The sequence below is a fragment of the Equus caballus genome, chromosome 15 (assembly GCF_041296265.1).
Source record: "Equus caballus isolate H_3958 breed thoroughbred chromosome 15, TB-T2T, whole genome shotgun sequence".
Classification (NCBI taxonomy): Eukaryota; Metazoa; Chordata; class Mammalia; order Perissodactyla; family Equidae; genus Equus; species Equus caballus.
In genome coordinates, this window is record NC_091698.1 from 55,622,525 (window position 1) to 55,639,759 (window position 17,235).

The 17,235-nt window shown below is 33.5% G+C and overlaps 1 protein-coding gene across 8 annotated transcripts in view; it reads left to right on the top strand.

The window, feature by feature from the left end:
• The window catches only part of USP34 (ubiquitin specific peptidase 34), a 253,143-nt gene that overhangs the window by 163,282 nt on the left and 72,626 nt on the right, over positions 1-17,235 (top strand). For all 8 annotated transcript variants that reach the window (XM_023619043.2, XM_023619045.2, XM_023619046.2 and 5 more), the window contains 8 exons: positions 64-264; positions 3,347-3,429; positions 6,696-6,736; positions 6,881-7,005; positions 8,284-8,436; positions 9,858-9,962; positions 11,807-11,862; positions 11,961-12,081. In XM_023619043.2, the coding sequence (XP_023474811.1) occupies positions 64-264; positions 3,347-3,429; positions 6,696-6,736; positions 6,881-7,005; positions 8,284-8,436; positions 9,858-9,962; positions 11,807-11,862; positions 11,961-12,081 (885 nt within the window). The remainder of the gene's footprint in view (positions 1-63; positions 265-3,346; positions 3,430-6,695; positions 6,737-6,880; positions 7,006-8,283; positions 8,437-9,857; positions 9,963-11,806; positions 11,863-11,960; positions 12,082-17,235) is intronic.

Sequence of the window (17,235 nt, forward strand, 5' to 3'; positions counted from 1 at the left end):
GTTGTATAGTGGCCATGTTAAATTAATGAAAATAGGGAAATGACATTTTCTTCTTATCCACAGTGGCAGCTAGACTGTCTTGCTTGCTTGCTGAAGTTAATATGCCAGTTTGCAGTAGATCCGTCTGATTTGGATTTAGCTTATCATGATGTCTTTGCCTGGTCTGGTATAGCAGAAAGCCATAGGAAAAGAACCTGGCCTGGCAAATCAAGAAAGGCTGCTGGTGATCATGCCAAGGGTCTTCATATACCAAGATTAACAGAGGTAAAGTACAGACGTTAACCTTAAATTGTAGTAATGAATTCTGTTTATGTTTTAAGAGAGCTTTTGTTTTTACAAAGTGAAGAAATAGACTAATGCTTAAGAAATGCTATCCTAGATTACCACAATATGACCTAAAACCAGAAGTGATGCTTCTGTTTTAAAGCAGGAGTACTTATGAAGCAGTAATGCTTTTCACGTCATCATGCAAAATGCAGGAATGAATTATATGCCATTTTAATGTTTTCTAACTATAGGATTGAGTTCATTATTTGGACTCAGTACTTTAAATACTGAGTGTATCAGTATCCGTTCAGGAAAACAAACACTAGGTATTTCAACAGAGAAAATTTAAAATAGAGAGTTGTTTTATGTGTATGTGTTGGAGGGCTAAAAATATAAAAAGAAAATGTTGAGATAACCTAGATAGGTAACCATTCACTACCCTTAGGGTTGAGGAACATAACGGAAAAGGTTGGAGTTAATAGAAATGAGCTTATAAGAGGGATCCTGTTGAATTGGGGTTTAGGCCTCTAAGTAAAGGGTTCTGCTGTTTCTGAAACCAACTGCCTCTTCTGGGTAAAATATTTCTGAAACAATGCTAACAGAAAAAGCAAGGAAATATTCTTTATTGTCTCAGGTTGACAGAACCTAATAGGAAGCCAGCTGGCAATGGAGGAATTTAGTTTGTCATGTTCCAGCCCTAGCATCACGGAGCAAGTATATAGAATGGTAGATTTAGAGCTGAAAGAAAATGGCACAATAACCAGCAAATCCAGCAATAAATTTAGAATTCTTTTTGACTATGGATTCTGTTATTCATGTGATCAAATATTTGCCCTTCCGATGTCTCCATCAGTGAACTGGGAAGTGGGGAGAGATGAAGACGAGTTTTTATTGACATCTCTTCCTCATTTAGTAGCCTTTTGAGAATGACACCTCACCTCATACCTGCCCAAGAAACACCAGAGTAATGAATTGTTACTGATAGAAAAATATTGTGGTGAACATAGGTTGGAAACTACTAGTATAAATGAAAATCTGAAGCATATTTCCCATTGGAATTTTGGGATTTAAATGGGAAAAGTGATCTGTGCTAGTATTCCAGATCATTTACATCTAATACAATTAAAATAGACTCACTGTGATCTAAATGTATTCTACAGTGTTGCATACTGTGAACGAAAGTCTTGCATCGCTTAATGACAAGACTATGTTCTAAGAAATGCATCATTAGGCAATTTCGTAAAGTCGTAGAGTGTACTTACACAAACCTAGAAGGTATAGCCTACTACACACCTAGGCTATATTCTACTAATCTTGTGGGACCACCATCATATATGCAGTCCATTGTTGACCAAAATGTTGTTATGCAATGCCTGACCAAACCTTGCATTGCTGTAATGTTTCAGGGTTTTTTTCCCCAGAATAAACTTTCCAGATTATAATACAAAAGCTCAAATCATTTGTGCTCCTTTCCGTCAACTCACTAAATAGTTTTAAAGCTTTTGATTTTTATTAGTGATTTCCTCTTGACATTTTAATGATATAAATACATGTAATTATACATGTAAAACACATATATGGAGTTTTAAAAATAATGGGTTTGTTTTTTAAAAAAATATATGCAAGTACATAGTAATGGAAAATAATTCAGAATATACAAGTGAACCTTCACCCAGTTGTAGTTGACTACCATTAATAGCTTTATGTGGTATCTTTCTGGAGTGTTTTTTTCTGTGCACATACCAGGGTTACGTTTTTTTTTTTTTTTTTGAGGAATATTAGCCCTGAGCTAACATCTGCCTCCAATCCCCCTCTTTTTGCTGAGGAAGAGTGGCCCTGAGCTAACATCCTTGCCCATCTTCCTCTACTTTATATGTGGGACGCCTTCCACAGCATGGCTTGATAAGCAGCGAGTAGGGTCCACACCCAGGATCTGAACCAGTGAACCCTGGGTTGCCAAAGGCGAATGTGTGAACTTAACCACTGTGCCACTGGGCCAGCCCCCCAGTGTTACTTTTTTATAGTTTAGAAAAGAGGCAGACTATACATATTTTTCCATTGGTTTATTTATTTTAATAATTAGAGGTTAGTATGTACGTCTAAGCTATTTGGCAACAAAAAATTTTGTTACACTAATTCTGGAGATAAAAATCATCCAATTTTGGTATATTATAGATAGTAAGGAAGAACACTAATTCTTTTAATAATTTACTATCATGCATTATTTCATTTGTTCTCCTTAATAATTGCCTTTTAGAAAGTTCAGATTCCAAATTGAACTTTCAAATTCCAGCCTCACCATTGCTTTTCTTGAAGCTTTCCTGATTCTGCCGGGGACAAGTTTAGTTGTTGCTCCCTTCTTTTGCTTATTTGGCACATTGTATATACTTAAGTTACAGTGCTTTCTATGTTATCTGCTGCACTGGACTAACATCTCCAGGATTGGAACAGTGACTTAAAAAATAAAGGCCCAGAGTGGGTTCCGACCTGCAGAAGGGATTCAATGATCCTTTATTAAATTAGCAAATTGTATGGATGAAGAACTAGGACCTAGAAATTAAGTATTCGTTAGAATCGTGCAGCTTGAAATTTAGCAAACTAAACTTTGAACCTCAGGATTTAATCCAGGATCATGTTCTGTATCCATGGTATATTGTATATTGCTTGTTTATATTTATTTCCGGGTGGTTGAGGAATCTGCCACTGGTTGACTATTTTTCTTATTTCAAAAGTAAAAAATGTTTCATTCCTCACTCACCTCCCCAGAACACTGACATGTAATATATAGTATTTTTCTTACCCAGTGACATGCAGAATATCTGTGGATCCAATATACAAAATAATTTTACCTGTGTATTTCTAAATTTTCATTTTCTTTTCCAAGTTGCTGCTCTTAAACTTGGTTACAAAATTCTAGTTTTCTAGTATTTGATATTTTTACAGTATTTTTAAATAGCCATTACTAGGATATTTCTTACCTTGTCATAGACAAAAAGTAATTTGGAGTCTTGGGTTAAAAATGCAGTTCTGTGTGTTTTAGTGTATTTAAAAGTTTTTTTTAAATGTTTTTGTTTTAAAGGTATTTCTTGTTCTTGTCCAAGGAACCAGTTTGATTCAGCGACTTATGTCTGTTGCTTATACGTATGATAATCTGGCTCCTAGGTATGAAGTTTTAACATAATTTATATATGTATTTGTAGTAAGAATATAGTGTCTTAAAATTTTATTTTGAAAAAATTTAAAACTTAGAAAAATCAAGGCATTTTCATGGACTCTGCCATTCATCTAGATTTGCATATTACCAAAATTTTGCCAGTTTTTATCTCGTAATCATGAGTGCGCATTTTCCGTGTGTCTGTGCACACGCATTTATTTGCATACTCTCCTGAATCTTATGACAGTAAGTTTCAGACATGACTACTTACTCATAAATACTTTGATGTGTATCTCCTAAGATTAAGGACGTTCTCTTAATCTAGCATAAAATTTTAAAATTTAGAAAATCTAACATTGATAGAATAATATCTAATCTATAACCCATACTCAAGTTGTTCTATTCATATTCTTTATAACAATTGTTATCCTGGTCCAGAATCATGTACTACTGTGTTTCTTCCATTTCCTTTAATCAGGGATACTTTCTTAGCCTTTCTTTCATGATACTAACGTTTCTGGGTGGTATAGGCCAATTATTTTATAAATTGCCTTTCAATTTAGGTTTTCCTGATTGTTCCTTATGATTAGATTCAGATTATACATTTTGGTAGGAATACTCCATAAGTGATGTGTCTTTTCCAATACATGCTGGGGATGTCAGTTTGTCCCATTATTAGTAATATTAATTTTGATCAGTTAATCTGGTTTCTTCCAGGTTTCTCTACAATAAGGTTTCTGATTTTTCCTTTAAAAGTAACTTATGGGAAGATATTTTGCAACTGCTTAAATTTCCTGCTCCCCATGAAACGTTCACTCATTGATTTTCAGCGTTCAGTGATGATTCTTGCCTGAGTTAAATATTATTTTAATATTTGAAAACTAGTGATTTTCTAACTCTTACCATTCCATTTATTAGTTGACCTCCTATTGTGAAGAAGAGCTTTCTCTTCTTCCCTTTTATTTATTTAGTTACTATCAATTTGGATTCATGGATTTTTTTGTTTGTTTATTGTTACAATTTATTACTATTACTATTCACTTTGGTCAACGTATGTCTGAGTTGGCCTCTTCAGCCTTGTTCATGTGTCCTTTTCACACATTCCCATTATTTGGGATGGAGAGGAGGAGTCCCCTTTTTTTTTCCCCTGTCACTGCAAGATCTTCTAGGTTTGTAGTTTCCATGTCTTAGTCCTGGAATCAACCATTTCCTTAAGAAGCGCTAGTTCCTATTGGTGGGGAACCTCCAAAATATGGGTGCTTGGTGTATTCATTGTTACTAGTGTTTCCTTGCTTCTAGGCCCTCAGTGGACAGAGCTGGAAATACGTGTGTAAGAATATAGTTTAAACGTGTAATATGACCCCATATATTGGGGCTACATTGGAGATCTTAATAATGTACAAAATTTTAATAATATAGAAATTCAAGTATGATAATGGCTGACTAATGCATAGCTACCTTGTTGTATGCCTTAAATAATCACATAAAGTATGTTGAAGTATATAAAATTAATTTCCAGGTATTTTGTAGGCATTATATTGGGCTGAAGTTTGCCATTGTCCTCAAATAATTTATAAAGCTAATGTAAACACCTTTACAAATGATTATCCTATGTATTGCTAGTATCTAATTAGCTGTTTTTAGGTGCTTTTAAAAGTCATGTTCATAGGCAATGGTTGCATATAAATAGTATGATTATTTTAAGATTCTTTCTTTTTTAGTGTGCCTTTCTTTAATGTCTATCTCAATTGAATTCATGTTCATTACTTGATCAGTATCTGCTTTAACTCACTACACTTAAATTCTGCATGAACTATATCTGATTTTGGTCACCATATTTTCAGTGCCAAGCACCTTACCTCATTGTTTGTAAAACTTGTGAATGGATAATGTGGGGAAACAAAGAAAGTGCTATAACATACCCTTGATTTGTATGATAAAATGCATTTTATACCCCAACCACCAATTACTCTCCAGTTAAATAATTCTTAACTCTTTCTTGTCCTCTAACACACACTCTACCTCACTGTCCCACACACCACAATATATTGAATTAACAAGGCAATTCAATGACTACTTTAGTCTGCTTTTATTTCTTTAGAATTAAGAAATGTTCACTTGACTGTTAACCTCACACAATGAGAAATAAATATGCAGATTTGTTAACAGCTGTTGCTGTTCAAGCTGGTTCACTCTGTGGCAATTCTTGTTTTCATTCTACCAGTTCCATTCTTAAAGAACTCATTACAATCTTTGTAATGTGAGCTCCCCCTCCCCCATTCCAGTGTTTTCTCAGCACTTGTTCCTGTGCAATTATCTTTTTATAAGCCCCTACTTTCAGTTCATAGGTGCTAGGTATATCAATTTAAGGAAGCTAGAATGAACTTTTTGACTGTTTTATTAAAAATCTTGTAATGATACAGATTTAAAAGGTAGATAGGTAGGTTGCTCTTGGTAAAGTTAAATGCATTATACCAATGTAGTAAAAATTAAATGTGAGATATGGCCAAACACTTGATTTATACATTTTAACTTATTAGTACCTTTTATTGTAAATCAATACTATGGATGAGTCTTGCTTTTTGATATTTTGAAAGGTGTTTTATTTATTAAAACATAGTGAGGATACTGGAGATCAATGCTTTTTTTTTAACAGTTTATTTGTAAGGCAAATAGTAAATCCCTATTTATTGGTTTTAGTTAAAATGAAATTTTAGTCTTTTTTAAATTGAGGTGTAATACTTTTTTCATTGAAGTTACTAAAAGTATCACAGGGAAAAATAGAGATGAAACAAGATAGAATAAATTTGTTAATTTTCTTTTTAATAATTTGCTTTTAACTGTTCTTGATAGAAATTGGCATTAACAATAAAAAAGGAAGGGCGTTTCATGTCAATGTATGATTCTTTTCAGGGGGGAAGTTTGAAGTTTAGACTTTAAGCTGTTATAAACCTTTCTCTTTGTAATACATGTCTCCAGTAACTAAATCATGAACACTTTTTGAGGGTACACTTATTTCAATCAATATTGGATTCAGTCAATTAATAAACAGATTATTAAGTCTGAACAGTCATTTGGTGTTTGCTGTAATAAGACTTTACCTGTGGTTCTTTAAGTAAAAGATAAATATTATAGGAAAAATAGCTTTCTTAAAATCTAAATCTTTTTTGGGCAGAAATTGTATAAAGTTGAAAGGATATGTGATAATAAATTGAGCTATTTTAAATTCATTGCTGATTTTAATTGGTGGTGGTGGTGTGTTTTTACTTTACAGAGTTTTGAAAGCTCAGTCTGATCACAGGTCTAGACATGAAGGTAAGGGTTTCACAAAGTTAATTTTTAATAGATAAGGATTTGGATAACCAGATACATTTATATATAATATCTTTAATAGTGAACATTGTGTTTTCTTTATAGCACAAGACCTTATAGTCGTATTTTTTTCTAATTTTTCTTTAGTTTCACATTATTCAATGTGGCTGTTGGTGAGTTGGGCTCATTGCTGTTCTTTAGTGAAATCTAGCCTTGCTGATAGTGATCATTTACAAGATTGGCTAAGGAAATTGACCCTCCTTATTCCTGAGGTAAGATAAAGATTGAAGATTAGTACTATTTTTACTTTTCATATTTTTTTCCTATTATTAGCATTGCTAAAAGTAAAAGAGCTAATGGAAACAAATGGACCTGATTCCACAAATACATCACATTGTCTAGAATGTACCTATTTAATCCTTTAAGATCTAGAGTATTTTGAACTATGTACACTTAAGTGTGAATATTAAATATTCTGTAGCATTCATATTGGTCTTTTTTCTGAAATGTTTGTTTACATAGTGATTATTTTGCTTTGGGTTTTTCTTTTTATTGTTTTTTACCAGGGAGTGGGAAGGACTTGAGCGTTTATTTTGGTAATTTATGTTTTAGAAGTTTCTTTTGCTTTTTCTATTTAATTAGATTATATCCTTAGATGCAACAAAGACTAAAAAGTTGAATATATTTTCTTTTGATTCCAATGAGGTCAATATAATTTTCACTAACCATATCTTGATTATTGCTCATACCATGTTCCTCAATGCAACAGTACTAACACTCTGTTACTAATATACTTAGCCATAATAGTCACGCCTTTTTTTTTTTTTTTAAAGATTTTATTTTTCCTTTTTCTCCCAAAGCCCCCCAGTACATAGTTGTGTATTTTTATTTGTGGGTCCTTCTAGTTGTGGCATGTGGGATGCCACTTCAGCGTGGCCTGATGAGCAGTGCCATGTCCGCAGCCAGGATTTGAACCACTGAAACCCTGGGCCACTGCAGCGGGGCACGCAAACTTAACTACTCAGCCACAGGGCCACCCCGATAGTCACTCCTTTTTTAGACAGCAGTGTCTAATTCTGTTAGCTCTGAATTGAATGCATGTGTGTTCTTTTGCTGACCGTGTCCCAGGTAACCACTGTGACATTTGGGCAAGTCCCTTAGAATCTGTAAAATGTTCTAGTTTAAGTACTTTCTAAGTTGCTTCTAGTTCTGAGAATATTTTATCCTGTTACTTAATTGTGTAAATAAATTATTTTGAATACCCTCTCCTCAATCCCTTTTGTATTTGTCTGTTTTCATCGTGTTTATTTGGTTTGTTTTTATGGATGTATTTGGGAATTTCTAAAATACGTTTTTACATGTTACTTTATACTTTGGGGTAGTTTATTTGATCATATTATTTACATGTATGATGGTGTGATCAGAACATTGCATTTTAAAATATGTTACTAAAGGAACCACCTAACATGTTATTTCTGCCAACGTATTAACTTAAGATTAACTTTTTAGTACTTACTCAGACTATCTTTGGAACTTGCTTTTTCATTTAGACTGCAGTCCGTCATGAGTCTTGCAATGGTCTTTATAAGTTATCTCTGTCAGGGCTGGATGGAGGAGACTCAATCAATCGCTCTTTTCTGCTATTGGCTGCCTCAACATTGTTGAAATTTCTTCCTGATGCTCAAGCACTCAAACCTATCAGGGTAAGGTTTTACTATGTTCAAGAGTGGTTTCTGTTTCTGCAATTTCCTTTGCCCCAAGTTTATCATTGTATTATACCCTCATGGTAATTTTGAGTACTTGTTTACTGTATGTAGTATTTACCAAGAGGATAGTAGTTATATAGTTCTTAAAGTGACAGCATTGTGACATGTTGTGTCCACATTACACCTAGGAATGGAATCTCTGTACTTTGATTTCAGCTATGTGGGATCTCTCCTGGGTATTCTGTTGTGGAAATAACATCTGTTCTTACTAGATTCTGGGCCTTATATTAATAAGTTGAATGATAGAAACATCCTAAATGTAGCTTTCTTCTCATTCAGTCACACAGTTGTTTTTTTGTTTGTTCTTTGCTTTATCCTTATGATACTATAGTCCCCCCCTTTATCTGCAGAGGATGCATTCCAAGACCCCCAGTGGATGCCTGAATCCAAACCCTATATATTTCTGTGTTTTTTCCTATACGTACATACCTATGATAAAGTTTAATTTATAAATTAGGCAGAGTAACAGACTAACAATAATATCTAATAATAAAATAGAACAGTTATGACAATATACCATAATGATATACTGATAACTGAGAAGGCTACTAAGTAACTAATGGCTGGGTAGTGTACACAGCATGAATATACTAAAAGGGATGACTTGTATCCTGGGTGGGCATGGAGGATGTCGGCACGAGATTTTATCATGCAGAATGGCACGCAGTTTAAGACTTATGAATTGTGTATTTCTGGAATTTTCCATTTTATAATTCCAACCATGGTTGACTGCAGAAAGTTGAGTCATAGAGAAGGGGGACTACTGTATTCTGAATTTTTAGTTCCCTTCCTTGCTCCAGTGTATGTATTAGCCTTGTAAAAACCCTTTTACCACATAATAAATCCAGAGCCATTAAGTAAATTTTACTAACCCCAGAAATATGACGTATTGTAAGATTTACGTTTTCCTTCTCCATATTTACCTATCATCGACTTTGTAAGAAATATGTGTTCTTTATTTTTCAGATTTCAAAACTATAACAGACCATTGCATGTGGGCAGATTTATATATACCCATATTCTATAGGTTTCTTTTGTTTACACACGTTCATTGAATTCTTAGTTTGTATCACATTATTTAGCATTGTATGTGATTCATATCTTTTCCAAGTAGGTTATAAGTAATTTGAGAGTAATGTTTTCCTGGGAATTCTCGTATTATTCACTTATGTACTAGTTACTCTAATTTTACAGAAACCGGTAGTGTTATCTCCATCTTTTGTTAAATTTTGAATACTGTTTAGTTTGTATAGGGATTTAATTTTTTCTTAAAGTCTTTAGGTTCTTAAATGTATTGTAATTTTAAGTTATTTCCCTTTTTAAAATGTTTTCACAAAGTTTAAAATTTTTTTTAATAGATTGATGATTATGAAGAAGAACCAATGTTAAAACCTGGATGTAAAGAGTATTTTTGGTTGTTGTGCAAATTAGTTGACAACATACATATAAAGGATGCTAGTCAGGTATGTTCAGGAAATTATACATTAACTTGTTGATACTGATGAATTTAGCATGTGTGTGATCATGACTTTATAGGTCCTTATTATCAAGGGCATTTTTATCAATCTGTAATGAGCTGAAAATGTCATAATTTTTCTACTGTATTTGTACCTTTCTGTTCTACGCTAATTCTTCTTTTTACTTTGACCTTAGTTGAAATGTCTTCATCTGCTACCTATAAGTAGTTTCCTTTCTCTTCTGAGTAAGATTTGTGGATATAAAATCTTTTTGGAATGTTAAATGTAGACTTCAGGTTTAAATATATGGCTTTCTATAATAGCATGTGGATTTGGAGTTCTGAATATGTACAATAAAATTGCAATTAAAAGAGAAGTTATTTTAAGCTAAAGAAACACTGTCAGTTTGCTGATCTACTAATTTTTTTATACAAAACTAAGATGATATTTTCATCCAAACAAAGAAATTTTTAAAACAAGTTGACTTTAAAGACAAAGTTGCCATATAAAAAATTTCGTCTTTTTTCTCCTTTATAAATTTAGTAAGCTAAAGTGAATTTAAGTAATCTCAGAAAAAAATGAGAGACACTTTAAGAAGATACATTTAAATATTTAGGAAGCATTTTCTCTCAGTTTTCTTTCACGTATTTCAAAGTGCAGTATATATACTTTGCATTTTAAAAATTCAGTAGTATTTGAACTTTCTACTTTTAAGAAATAGTTTACATCTTAATTCATAAAGTATTTTACTATTCATTTGATAAATAATTATAAAAATTAATATTGAACATGTTTTAGTTTACTTGATGATTATTCATAAAATATTGATGCCAGATAAACATTGACTTTCTTTTTTTTTTTTTTTTTAAACCTGGGGTGGCCCATTTAAAGTAGGAATCTAATATATCTTGCTTGCCAAAGTAATTTTCCTTTATGAAAATCTGTTTTAATTTTTTTTTTAAAGATTTTATTTTTTTCCTTTTTCTCCCCAAAGCCGGTACATAGTTGTATATTCTTTGTTGTGGGTCCTTCTAGTTGTGGCATGTGGGACGCTGCCTCAGCGTGGTTTGATGAGCAGTGTCATGTCCGCGCCCAGGATTCGAACCAACGAAATACTGGGCCACCTGCAGCCGAGCGCGTGAGCTTAACCACTCGGCCACGGGGCCAGCCCCAAAAAATCTGTTTTAATTTTGTTGTTCAGTTATAATGAGAAGTAAAGCCTTCTGAAATTAACTGTACATTTATTATTAAAGCCTGGTTTAAAAGTGGTGTTAAAAATAAACCTTAGCAGGTGAATTGTATGCTATGTGAGTTACATCTCAGTAAAATTGTTACAGAATAAATAAAACAACAAACCGAGTGTCTTCTTCATATATTACTGTGACTATCATATTTATTACCAATATTCCATTGATTTTTTTTTTGAAGGACTATCAATGATGTGTTTACAACTATGATTTTATGATTTTATTAATTGACGTCATGTATAATTAAAGAATAGCTTTGTTATTTATGATTCCACCTATCTCCTCCTCCTCCTGGGGGGAAGTCCGTCCACCTTCCGATGTATAGCAGCACAGGTCTCTCAGGCATCCTGAGATGCTATATGGATATCCTTTGTTAACCGATGAATGTCCAATTAGTGTAGATTCGAAGGGGAAGAGACAAAGAAGACTACTCAGTCTGCCATCTTGGTGATGTCCCCAGCTTTGTTGTTTATAATTTAATTGTTACATTAATGAATTTTCGAGAACCAAATTCTTGTCACTTATAGGGAAAGGATTTTTTTAAATAATCTCGGAACTACTAAAAATTTATACTTCTAATTTGTATTTTCTCTTTGTATTAAGACAACACTCCTCGACTTAGATGCTTTGGCACGACATTTGGCTGACTGTATTCGAAGGTAACGGTTGATATGAAATTCACAGTTATATTGCTGAGGAAAGATAAAACAACGTAATTATGTGAACTATCTTGTCTTGCTTGCATTCTTTTTTGTAGCAGAGAGATCCTTGATCATCAAGATGGTAATATAGAAGATGATGGGCTTACGGGACTCCTAAGGCTCGCAACTAGTGTTATCAAACACAAACCACCCTTTAAATTTTCAAGGGAAGGGCAGGTAGGTATTAAGACATCCAAATGTCTATATAGAATATGATTGAAACTTTTGTTGTTGTTGTTGCATATGTTAAATTTCCTTAAACATGTGGAAGCGTAAAGTCTGGTAGAAGTTTATTGCTGTCAGGAAAACTGAACTTTGAATAAAATGAACCCTTAAAATATGAATCTTAGGCTTGTTTTTAGAATGCAGAAACAATTCCTATGACTGTATATAGAAAGGCAACTTCTAATGGTACAGTTTGATTGAAACAGTAGGATTGTTTTTGTTTTTTTGCTGAGGAAGATTCATCCTGAGCTACATCCATCCCCAGTCTTCCTTTTTTTCTTTTGCTTGAGAAAGATTTGCCCTGAGCTAACATCAGTCTTCCTCTGTTTTGTTCATGGGTTGCCACCACAGCGTGGCCACCAATGAGTGGTATAGGTCCATGCCTGGGAACTGAACCTGGGCCGCCAAAGCAGAGCCTACTGAACTTAACTACCATGCCACGGGGCCAGCCCCTAGGGTTGAACATTTTGAATTATCTGAATTTATAACAATGGAATTAGTAAGTAGTCATTATAGAGTACCTATCTTACTGGTTTCATATTTTAAAGACCCCTTTGACATAAAATCTGTTATTGAATGTTGGATACACCTAATGACTCTAGACCAGTGAATGTCTGATTACTCTTTACATTAAGTTAATCGCCTTGTCATTGGCAGTTTTGTCCTTGCCTATTTTGTCATTGCCTGCATTGAGAGTTATTTCTGGTTTGGAGCATTGTTTTCTTGAGGTTACTGATTTTGTTAGGAAACACAGGAATAACCAAAAGGATGGAAGATTGTTTCCATGAGCATAGACTAAGGGATTCTTGAGATAAACTTAAGGTGACAGTCTTAATCTATCTTAAATTTGTGCTATTTCCTGTATTCTGTGAGGCCACTTCTTGTGCTATTTCTTCTAGGTGCTTTTTAAATTTTTCCATTACACTCACTGGGAATAATTTGATTGATTTATAGTCTTGCTGGTTGAAATTTTATGTTATATATAAACCAATATACAGTTATCCCTCGATATCCTCAGGGGATTGGTTCCAGGACCAATCTGTAGATACTTAAGTCCCTTACATAAAACGGTATAGTGTAAATATAACCTAGACACATCCTCCCATATACTTTAAATCATTTCTAGATTATCTGTTATACCTAATGCAATGTAAATGCTCTGTAAATAGTTGTTACACTATATTGTTCAAAGAATTAATGACAAAGAAAAAAGTTTACACGTTCAGTACAGATGCACCCATCGTAAGCCTTTTGATGTGTGGTTGGTTGAATCCATGAATGCAGAACCCATAGATATGGAGGGCCAACTCTATAATTTTCATTCCAAAATATAAATATATTAATTTACTTTTCTTATAACGTATCATTGTAAAGAAAGAAAGAAATTTTTAGTGCAAAGAGAAGATTCCCATATAGTTTGATTTGGTTTCCCATGATACTTTGGTGATGGCCTTCCAGGACTTTCTGTGCATATATTAAATACACAAATGTATAATTTCTATTATGTAAATACCATTCTGTGATATGCTTTCTTCATTTGAAAAAATACGTTAAAGAAAGAGAAAATACATTTAAAAACTCGAACACATAAATAAGGAAATAATTTAATCTTTATTGACATTTGTGTTGTCACTAGTTAAAAAAGACTATGTGAGGAACATCTTTGCACACCTGTCCCATTATATATTCATATAAATTATTAAAAGTAAATTTGATTTGGGGCCGGCCCGGTGGCGCAGCGGTTAAGTTCGCACGTTCCGCTTCTCGGCGGCCCGGGGTTCGCTGGTTCGGATCCCGGGTGCGGACATGGCACTGCTTGGCAGCCATGCTGTGGTAGGCGTCCCACGTATAAACTAGAGGAAGATGGGCACGGATGTTAGCTCAGAGCCAGGCTTCCTCAGCAAAAAGAGGAGGACTGGCAGTAGTTAGCTGAGGGCTAATCTTCCTCCAAAAAAAAAAACAAAAGTAAATTTGATTCATTTTAGTCAGAATACATCAGTTTACAAAAGGTAATGTAAGTTTATACTTCCAACCGCACTAGGTGAGAATGCCAGTTTCTCAGACATCCACGTTCCTTACATGACTCTTAAATCTTTGCCAATCTCACTATTGTTTTAGTTTTATTTCTTCAGTTATTGTTGAATATGAGTGTCTTTTCATTTATGTATTGCCCATTTGCATTAACTTGTGATTTTTCTGTTCATGATCTGTGTGCATTCTTCTGTCATTTTTCTTCTATTTATTTGTAAAGTTTTGTATTTTGAAAATATCAACTCTTTCTCTGTCATAAGTGCAGGAAATATTTCCGGAAGTATTATTTCTCTTGATTATTCATATTTTTTAAGACCACTGTTTTTTTCCCCCTCTCTTTTGTTTACTGATTTTTTACAAATAATTATCTTAGGCAAAGTTTTTGAACCCTTATAGGGTAGCTGTTATTAAACCCCATTTTGACAGGTGATGAAACTAAGGCATAGACAGGTAAAGCAATTGGCCTCACTGAGGTCACTCAGATTCTTCACTTGGCTAAATTCTTAACCACTAAACAATACTGTATACAGATGTTAAAACCTTAAACACACCGTTCTGTAGTTTGCTTTTTTCACCTTCTTAGAGATTCTCCATATCACTATATACAGAGTTTAATTCATTTGTTTTAACAACTGTGTAATATTCTTTTTCTAGATATATGTAATATCTAACTAGCTTCCTAGTGATGAACATTGTCTTATACTGTTACAAGTGATGTTGCAGTGAAGATGTTTATACATCCATCATTTAGGAAATCTGTAGGAAAAAATTCTAGAAGTAGAATTGCTGGTTGATGGGGTATGTACTTTTATGATTTTGGTCAACATAACCACATTGCCCTCTATGGAGGCTGAGTCTCTTTATGGTCCCACTTAGAATGTATGTGAGCGGGTGTCTATTTCCCCACTTTCCTACCAACCCAGTGTATTATCAAATACTTAATTTCTGCCAGTCTGGTAGGTGGAAAAGATTCTCTTAGTTTTATTTTTTGTAATTATGGCTAAGGTTGAGCTTCTTTACATGTGTTTGAAACAAGCCATTTATTTGTTCTCTTTTCTCTGACTTGCTCAAATCCTTTCCTCATTGTCCTATTATGTATGTAATTGGTTCTTTTCTTACTCATTGGTAGAATTTTTTATGTAAAGGAAATTATCCCTTTGTAATGTGACTTGCAAGTACTTTTTGTCTGTTTGTCTCTTGACTTTGTGCTTTTTTTCTAAGCAGAAGTTTTTATTTTCATGTAATCAGATTTACTAATCCTTTATAGCTTCTGGCTTTTCTGTTACACTTTAAAAACTCATATTGTTTTTTCGTACTTTCATAATTTTATTTCTTACATTTAAGTTTCTTCTGTAAGGAACTTACTGAGGTGAAAAGAATGAAATGGGGAGATATCTTTCTTTTTCGGATAGTTACCCAAGTTGTCCTAATAACTGGCTAGCTTATTTTTTACGCACTGATTAGAAATAACTCCTTTATCATATTCTAAATTGCCATGTGTACTTAGATTTATTTCTGGACTTTCCGTTCCACTCTCCTAATCTGTTCATTCACCAGTATCATACCCTAATTATGTAGATTTACAGGTGTTAATATCTAGTAGAGATGTTCCATCTTCATTATTACTCCTTTTCAGAATTTTCCTGGCTGTTTTTTTTTCCACATGAACTTTAGAATCAGTTTGTTTCAGTCTTTCAAAAATTAAAATTCTGTTACTTTTTTTTATTGGAGTTGTGTTAAGTTTTATGGATTCTTGTAGAAAAAGTGACATTATATTGAATTTGCCTCTGCAAGAACAGGATTTATTTTCTTATTTATAAGACTAGTCTTTTTGTGTTCTTCATTAATGTTTTCATTTAAAATTTGAATTTTAAGCATTTCTTAATAAGGTTATTCCTAGGAATTTTATCTTTGAAGGTATCGTAAATGGAATCTTCAATTATGTTTTCTAACTAGTTGTTTATATATAGTAAGAATTTTTGTGTATGAATTTGCTGCAGACCATCTTATAGCCACTTATTGTTTGTAGATTTTTTCAAGTATCTTTGCTTTTCTCTTCAGTATTGTCTGATTTTCCATTTGTTTTAGTTTATCATCTGCAAGTAATTATTTTACTTCTTGATTTTTAAGCCTTGCCTGTCTTTGTTCTTTCACTTGTCTAATTTTGTCTAGAACCTCCAGAACAATGTTAAATAACAATTGTTTTTGTTGTTTATTAACAGTTGTTTACTGAGAAGGTTTTAATGTTTATGTAGTCAAAATTATAGTTTCCCACTGGTTTTTGCTGAGGTGGGAAACCTTTAGCTTTTGTACAGTAGAGATAAGTGGTCTGAATTAACATTTTAAAAGCTTGACTCATGCTCTAGGTGGAGATCCAGACTCTATGTAAAGAACTAGGAGGGCAAGAGTGTAGATCTGGGGTCCAGTTAGGAAGTTTTGCAGTCATTCTAGAGAAGGGTGATGATGAAAAATGGTTGGATTTGGAATGTTTATTGAAGATAGAGCTCAAAAGACTTAAATTTGGGTAAGATTGTGAGGTAGGAGAGAGAGAAATTAAGGACAACTCTTCAATTTTTAAGCCTGAGAAACTTAAGTGAATGATATTGCCATTTACCAAGGAAAAATTCAGGATAGATGAGGTTGGAGAAGGGTGAGGGTGTCAAAATCAGGAGTTCTGTTTTGGACATGTTAAATATGAAATGTCAATTAGATATCCACTGGAGGTGTTTAAGGCATTTCGTTGTGGTGTAATATTAAGAAGTCTTTCTTATCTCCAAGATAGTTAAAATGCCTTTTCTAGTTCAGTGATTTTACTTTATTATTTAAAATTTTCACCTAGAGTTTACGTTTAGTTCAGGAGTCAGTAAACTCCTGGTTTCTGTAAAGAGCTTTATAGTCAGTATTTTAGGCTTTGCAGGCCTTGTATGGTCTCTGTCACCACCACCACCACTGCTACTGCTTCTCTTTCTTCTCTTCCTCTTCTCCCCTTCCTCGTCCTCCCTTCTTCTCCTTGCTCTCTTCTTATAATTCCCCTTTAAAAATATAAATCTCATTCTTCTCTCCCCTACCTTGTAT